Source organism: Octopus bimaculoides, chromosome 8, assembly GCF_001194135.2.
Source record: "Octopus bimaculoides isolate UCB-OBI-ISO-001 chromosome 8, ASM119413v2, whole genome shotgun sequence".
Lineage (NCBI taxonomy): Eukaryota > Metazoa > Mollusca > Cephalopoda > Octopoda > Octopodidae > Octopus > Octopus bimaculoides.
The window spans coordinates 79,478,829-79,487,586 of NC_068988.1; the positions used below are offsets into that span (position 1 = coordinate 79,478,829).

The following is an 8,758-nucleotide window of genomic DNA, read 5'->3' on the forward strand; positions in this document are numbered from 1 at the left end:
TATATATATATATATATATATATATATATATGCTAATGTCATTCATGAATGCCTGAATAATACCTTACTGTGTTGTAAAATCAACATGTTTCTGTTTTTAGGGTTCTAGGACTCAGGTACGAAGTGGAAGTTACTTTCAGGAAAAGAGTATCTTTTTAAGAGTACAGTCAAACATTTTATTGTTATAATGTGTTATTTTCTTTAAAATCATGGGACAGCCAAACAGACTTAAAATTTTAAGAAAATAAAACTATTAAAAATATTCAGTAATCATTGATGACAAAATGATCTAAATTCTCTTGCTTCAGTAGTTTCTGATTGACTTGAGTAAATATACATCAAGCAATCAAGGAAATACACAAAGGAGATAACCTAACCTAATTTTACTGGCTGGATATGCTGAACATTTGAAATGGCAGTGAATGACCAATGAAAACTCATTGAACACTAAGGTGAAGAATTAGTGATCATATGGTTACTACAGTTATTGCGTTGTGCCCTTAAGCAAAAATATCCTTAATTTACTAGACTGACAAAAACAGATGAATGGTTACTGAGTTAGACTATCTTCACCCCACTCCTAATAATACATGAATAATGGTGTAGTTAAACTAGAAACTTTATCAATACTTCAAAATCAATGGACAAATTCTGAAGTTTATTTTGCAATTCCAATATTTATATAGCTTAAACCTATTACCATGCATTATCAGCAAATGTTCTGGATTAAATTGCATGTAGTCAGTTTAAGAGGAAAGGAGAAAAGGAGAGATAAAGACTACAAGTAAGAGGGGGTGAGTGAGGGCACTCAAATGAGAAGAGAAAGAACGAGAAAACACTAATAGAAAGACAATCAGGCAGAATTCATAAATATATAATGGCAGTGAGATAAAACAATATTTTTTATATCATGAAAATTAAAGATTGCAAAATGCACACATATACAAAATTGTGAGCTTAACATGAGAGAAATCATTAAAAATATGATTATTAACATAACCTAATGCCTTAATCAGAATGACATATCAGCCACACAAATTATCAGATTATGCATAAAATATTATGCAATGTATTTTTTGTGAAATTAATTCTTTAAATAATCTATATTATGTACGTAATTACATGGTCTTTAAATTCCTTTCCTATTCCAGGCAAGAAAAAAATTAAAGAAAGAAAATGAAAATAGAGGTGTTGACATCATGCAATTAATTCATACAATGAAATATTAAAGTAAATAATAATAAAAAAAATACATCCTTCAATAAAATCCTAGAATGCCTAAGTAAACGTAAAATTTTACATGCTGCAAATTTTCCTATTCAGGTAAGGTGTGTGTGTGTGTGAGTGTGTGTGCATGTGTGCATGCGCACACATGCACAGGCTTCACTTGCTTGTCATGGTCTGAGTCGTTTCTTATAGAAAATCACTCCTCACATAGATTGGTGCTTCTACAAATCCTTTAGCTTCATTTCTATGGCTGGATACCCTTCCTATAATCAACCACTATTACAAAGTGTACTGAGAGCTTTTCTCGTGGTACCAACAATGTCCATGGGAACTCTTATATGTAGATGGTCTAGTTTTCATAGCAGAATCTACAGTAGTAATAGAGAGGAAATTCCTGGCGTGGAGGCTAAATTTTCAATCAAAAGGCATCAAGATAAACTTAGAGAAAATTAAGATTTTAGTTTAAGTGGTGAAGAAGGCAGAAACCTGGTGGCCTCGGGAAAATATCTTACTTGATATGCAGAAAAGGGAAAAGTATAACCTTCATATGTGGTACCCTATGTACGCTATGAGCATAGATAGGGTACCACATATAGAGCAATATACACACACACACACACACACACACACACACACACACACACAACTGGGAAAAAATACTAAATAATATTGACGATAATGATACAACAATAACCCAACTAATAATAACTGTTTAAAATAATTATAATAAAAAAAATGTTTTGATTTCAATTTATAGACAAATTCAATGTTACCTTATATTCTGTAGAGGTCTAGTTTTGTGGACCATGACTTCACAAATGGGGCAGAATTTACTAGATTCCAGGTAACGCACAATGCAGGCACGGCAAACTAAAGAAAGTAGTGATAAAGTAACAATTAAGTTTGGATAGTGGGACTGAAACCATAAACAGGAAGTTTCATAACAGCACACAAATTACACACATATATAATGAGTAAATGCAAGTTAATTCATATAAACAAGAAATAGCATTGAACGCATTACAAAGAATGTAGTAACATAAAATATACCTCAGAATGTTAGCTTTTCATAAGAGAGTGCAATAAGAGAACATATATTTATATAGAACTGAGGTTGACAATGGAAAGACTGATTGATAGAGGAGTAGCTGGGACGGACAAAGCCAAGACTGAGTAATGGAGAGTAATTGAGGTAAGACAGAGTGATGGAAGAATAATTGAGGCAGAGAAGGATATGTCTGAGTGATGGATAGTAACTAAAGTGGACAATGGTAACAGTAAGTGATGGGTGATAGTTGAGAGTGTTGAAAGAGTCACTGAGGCGGATAATTGTAGGACTGAGTGATGGAATAACTGAGGTGGAGAATGATAAGACAGAGTAATGGGTAGTAACTGAGATAGACAATGGAAACACTGAGTCATGGAGTGTAACTGAGATGGACAATTGTAAGACAGATTGATGGTAGAGTACTAACTGATGTAATGGAATCATTTATACCTTGGCCTTGTAGTGAGTAACAAAAGTAGAGGTTAAAGATGGTTATAGGGGAAACCGAATATGAATAGGTCTAATCTTATCCCACATTTTCTGGGTGGCATGGTAATGTGGATAAGAGAGAAACTGAGTATTATAGAGATAGTTCAGACAGGTTTAATGTCATTCCTAATTATATAGGAATGAGTGGTTGGCGTTAGGAAGGGCATCCAGCTGTAGAAACTCTGCCAAATCAGACTGGAGCCTGGTGTTGCCATCCGGTTTCACCAGTCCTCAGTCAAATCGTCCAACCCATGCTAGCATGGAAAGCGGACGTTAAACGATGATGATGATGATGATGATGATGATGATAAAGTGAATAAGAGAGATCTACTGACACCCTTACTTACACAGGTAGTATAGAACAGAGGATAAATAAAGGAAGTGAAATCTTTCAGATGTTCAATTTCTATTAGATTTCCTTAAGTTTTCACTTCTTAGCTTCCATTTTCTATGACTTAGTCAGGAGGTATACAGACTTTTCACAACCCATGCAGGCATTCTGAGACTGATCAGATGCATGCAATGTATATCTTGTTTTGAATATCTACATGTTAATGTTATAATAGATGACATCAACAGGCAGATATAGATGACAAGGAGATTCCAAGAGTTGATACTCTGAGAAGGATTGTGTATAGGGATTAACGTAGGGCTTGGATAGCAAGACTCAGCAGAGTGACAAGAGGAAGAGATGGGGTATTTTAGTGGGCTTAGTTGGAAGTCGTATGTACCTAGTGAGTTCAAGAAATGGAGTTTGTTGAGGAGACAAATCAGACAGAGAAACCAGATAATACATATATGTGTACAGCAATTAAAAAAACAAAAAACTGAAATTGCCATGATGCTTTAAAATCTACTCAATATTTCAACAAAGTTTTTACATCATAATGTAACAGCTCTGTGTACGTTAATTTTTGACACAGTTGAAGTCAGTGTCGTGAGGAGTCAAGCAAAAAAATGTGTTTATATTCTTGAATGTGATAAAGCGTAGAATTAGATTATTATCCTGTTTCCAGCTTTAGTGTTACTGCCAGGATTTGAAAAATAGGGCACGTTTTATCCCCTTATTTTGTGATTAAGGGAGTGTTTTTGAAAAAGAAGGGGGAATTCATGGTGGTGTTCAGTGAACAAATTAAATACACTACCTGGCAGTGGCTAGAATGTGAACTGATCAAGTTTATGTGTAAATTTTCTTTTTATATGTTTGTTCCCTTTTACACAATATTAAAACAATGGCTAAACATTTTCCTAAGCAGCACCCCCACTAATTTTATCCACTGGCATTCAGAAAATCTGTCAAATGTAATGTTTATTTATTTATACTGTTTTGCTATTTCAGAGCATCCGTGTGTATAAAAGCTTAAAAAAACTCTTTTAGTCAAATTAAGATAACTGAAAATTGTTCTCTTTTATTTTTACTTACAAGGATGGAGACATTCAATTATAGTTGTAGCATCAATAAAATATCCTCCACACAAGATACATGTCAAATGAGGATTCAATTCAGTTATTTTAATCCCTACAGAATGGCTTTTCTCTGGAGATTTAGAAATCTCTGCAAAGAGAAGAAAAAAAATAAAAATCAATTTACATGTGTAAAACAAGATATCACACAATATACAAATAAATCAAAATAGTTTCTCTTCAATAAGGAAAGGAGCTTACTTTCTCACCTCTTCAGGGATTAAGTACTAAAATAAAATCTGGAATCCAAGTAAAGTGGTGACAGTCTTTATCAGCAACAAGTAATTCACAAGCAATTTCAATAAGTTAAAATGTTATGAGGAGGTAAACTGAAGTTGACAACATTTGAACCCAATACAGAGAATCAAAACAATTCTGTAAGGCTCTTCAAAGGTTACAAGGCCATTGCCTAAAAAACATTTTGTACATTTACATCTGAACTATTTTTATAAATTTGATTTCATAAAGTACAATTGAAAAATAATACATGAACAAATTTAGCAATTTTACTAATCAAGTAATTTAATCCCAGATGAATAATAGTGTCCCAAAATGAAGAGATGATTAGCGATGATTATATTTTATATAAAAAACAACATACTAACTTAAAATTTTTTGAAAGGACTGTTACACCAGAAGGTGTAATTTACACCAATCTTACTAATTAAACAGCGAAGATGAAATCTCATCAATTAAGCAGTTGAAATGAATATGTCCTTGGACAGCATGTTATCCAAATGCAAGTGATTTATGATGTAGTCCCTATTTCACAAAGTAGAGTAAACCTAGGTTTGTAGAACAAGGCCTCTTGTTCAGACACACAACAGAATATTTAGAGTAGCCTGGTTATAATTCACATAATGAGTTATTTTACATCCATCCCCATCTAAAATACATAGGTACATAACAAAACAGTTTGAATGGCGGAATCATGATCAGTAAGTTGGAAGCAGTGTCCCTTCTAAGTAGTGTGCTTGTGTGTGCATAAGTAAGAAAGGAAAGAGAATGTGCAAACACAAAGTTTACACAATGAAATCAGATTTTTGTATAATTGAAGAAATATGAGTGATGGTTACTTGCATAAATGTGCACATACTTTACAAAGGAAGATAAAATTTGTACACAGTGCAAACTTTTGTACACACCTACAACAAAAACTTAGAGGGGGCATTGGTTGTGAGTTTAATTCTCAAACTAAGTGGTATATTGTGCCCCTGAACAATGCATTCCATTTCATGTTGCTTCAGTTTACTCATTTGAAAATGAGTACCAGAAACAGTTGAGGGTTAACTCTGTTACAGACTGGTATCCTGTTTGGGAGAAGTGAGGTCCTATACTTTTAGTCACTTAAACACCATGGAAACTGAGATAAGCAGCTGTCCAATGGGTTTCAGCCTGGGTAAAGAATACCCCTCAAATACGTGCATATCTGCATGAGTACATGAATACTTCTCTCAAAGAGTGATACTTTAGAAATAATAACTTGCTGTCGATCTGTCTGTCTATCTATCTATCTATCTATCTTTCTTTCTGTTTCTCTTTATTTTCACTGTTATCAACAACAATGTCACTGCCAGCACCTTTGTCATCCAACTACCATGACTACCAGCTGCTTACTTCTCAGTTTTTTGCGAGTTACTTCTCTTAACATTATACAACAGTAAGTAGGAACTTACTATTATAGTAACAGAAATGGCAATGAGCTGGCAGAATTGCTAGCACACTGGGCAAAATGCTTAGCTGCATTTCATCTGTCTTTGTGTTCTAAGTTCAAATTCTGCCAGGGTCAACTTGGCCTTTCATCCGTTTGAGATTGATAAAATAAGAACCAGTTGAGCACTGTGGTAGATATAATTGACTTACCCCAACCCCTGAAATTGCTGGCCTTATTCCAAAATTTGAAACCAGTATACTGATAGAAAGCTATTATTTAAAAGTGTGCTCTTTGACCTAAAATAGATAAAGAACAATTAATTAAAAGTTCCAGGAATAAAATAAACTCGTGATCCAGTTAGCTGAAGGCACTGGTGAAAAAACAAAACAAAAAAAAATGTATATGATCCTCCTTGATATTTAGATTATTTCATCTGAAATATCTCTGAGTTGAAAGCTATATCTTGTTTTTAACAAATAAGTAATTTTAATCTTGTTTGAAAAGTAAATAAAATGGTTACAGCACAGGATTTATCTTTCCATGTGTAGAAAAAAAGCAACATTCTTAGGCATTGGATCAGAGAGGATACAACAATCTTCTCTCCAATAGCTAATAACTATGGAATATACAAACTCAGACACAGTCAAACCAGTTTAATTTGTGCAACAGTGCATGCACTAACAATGTGGAATAAGTCATTCATTCATGGTGCTTGTCACATTGTTTTTGATTTATGTAAGATGTAAAATATAACATTTCTAATGAGCATAATTTTAGCCGCCTTGTGAAAATGTAAACAAAATGGTTAGACAACAGGTTTTGTACCTTTGTGGGCAAAAAAAAAAAAGAAAAAAAAAAGATTCACAAGTCTCAACATATATAGAAAAGTGAAGAATTAGGAACTGAGTCCCAATAAATTGGTCAACCAAAACAATTTAACATATAAGACCATTCCTTACAGTGGAAATACCAGCAACAAACAGATAAGCATCAAGCAAATAAAATAAAAATACAATACAATGTGTGCACATGCATGTGTGTGAACAAGAAAGAAACTTATCAGTAGATTCACTGATTAATAACATTTACAAAGAGCTGCTGGCTATTAACAAAATATTATGGTAAGGAAGTCTACTTGTGTGTAAATGTTGTTGGTGTACTAATGGTTCTTCCTAAATGTGGAACAATTGGTTGTTTAAGAGCAAGAAAAGTACATTTAAGGAAGAGTTAGATTGTAAATGATGTAAGTGCAGAAAAGTACAAATAAATTTATCAATTATGAGATTAAATAAACAGCAGCAGTGGTAGTATGAGTTGGTAAAAAGTAATAGACAGTGAAAAAGACAACTGAAGATTATAAACTATAAATACTGTTTGGAAGTGTATGTAGTTTGTGTTAATCAAAGATATGTATACAGAGCCACTTCATCACATTGCAGAATATGTATTTTATTTAGTAATGAATTCTTAGTTTAGAAAATAGCAGTTATTTAAAAGTATTCTACCTGTTCTTTTTTTTTTTTATTTAAACCAATATACAAAGTAACTTGGCAAATTTGCCAAAATATTAAATTCTGCTCTTGAACAAATGGCAAAATGATAGTGAATAATAAATTTTAGATATTTATCGTATGTTGTAATATATGGGAGAGAATACAAGAATGGTGAATTGTGTTGTTATATCTTGTTTCACTAAGAGCTAGTTTTTAGTTGAGAATATAAGCACCTTTTTTTTTTGGAAGTATGTAAAGTTTATGGTACCTTTAGAACAAAAACTACTGTTAAGTGAATCTCTTTCACCAAACTATTGCCTGTTACTTAAGCTAAAACTGAACTTCTATATTTTTCTTAAGTCAGTTTTACTCTTACACATTTCATGTAGAACAGCTATAAAAATTTAATCAAACAACAGGTAAATGTAATTCATTTTCTAAATAATGATTTGTTAATTTCAGGGTCACATTTCTCTGTAGGAGATGCTGGTTCTTCTTCCATGTCATCATTCATATTTATGTATCATATGGCATCATGTTATTCCAGCATATATTTATAATGTAAAATGTTTGTAATCAGCTAATTACTTCACTGACAGTTGCTGTGTTTGTTAACAGTCCTAGACAGCTCTTTGAACCAAAAGAATTATGACATGCAAGTAGCTAACTGAACACTTTTATGTAGTCTATGATCTCTTTTTTGTAGTCATTCTGCATCGTACCATGGACAGGATCAGGAAGTCAGTCTATAACTACCATTATCCAATGTCCTTGATACATCTGATTTGAGGAAGATTTAGCTGCTAATTGTAGCATGTCAAACTAACATGTAGATACTGCATAGATGAAACACAGTCTAAAATTTCTTTTATTATTTTAAAACAGAGAGATTAGAATGTTTTGTCAACTATTTAATGAAGATTTAGTAGCTCTATGGAATTTATTTCAGTTATCTCTTGTTGTCTTATATTGAAAAAAAAAATTCTTTTAAAACCTATTTATCTTAACGTCAATTATATCTGTGCGTGTGTGTGTGTGTGTGTGTGTGTGTGTGTGTGTGTGTGTGCACGTGCGCGCATGATCAAAATTTGTAACATCAGATCTAGTGCCAATTTATACAACAATTTTATTTTAATGCTTTGAAAAACAAACTTAAACGATAAAAGCAGACAAGAATTAAGTGTTAAATACATTCAATTTTACAAGTCAATGAAAAAAAACTGAAAAGAATCTGAAATATCAGTTATGCAAAACTTTTAATTACACTTTGTAAAAATCTTTTCAAAACAAATATAAGTCGGAGACACATAGGATATGAAGCATTTGCGATCAGTTTCCAATTTTTAAAAAAGAGATAATATACTCCTTGAAAATACGCAAAGC

At 32.6% G+C, this 8,758-nt stretch overlaps 1 protein-coding gene across 2 annotated transcripts in view; it reads right to left on the bottom strand.

The window, feature by feature from the left end:
* LOC106875343 (polycomb complex protein BMI-1-A) overlaps positions 1-8,758 on the bottom strand; it is a 154,939-nt gene that overhangs the window by 60,189 nt on the left and 85,992 nt on the right. For both annotated transcript variants that reach the window (XM_052970202.1, XM_052970201.1), the window contains exons 3-4: positions 4,188-4,319; positions 2,001-2,097 (exon numbers count right to left, since the gene is read on the bottom strand). In XM_052970202.1, the coding sequence (XP_052826162.1) occupies positions 2,001-2,097; positions 4,188-4,319 (229 nt within the window). The remainder of the gene's footprint in view (positions 1-2,000; positions 2,098-4,187; positions 4,320-8,758) is intronic.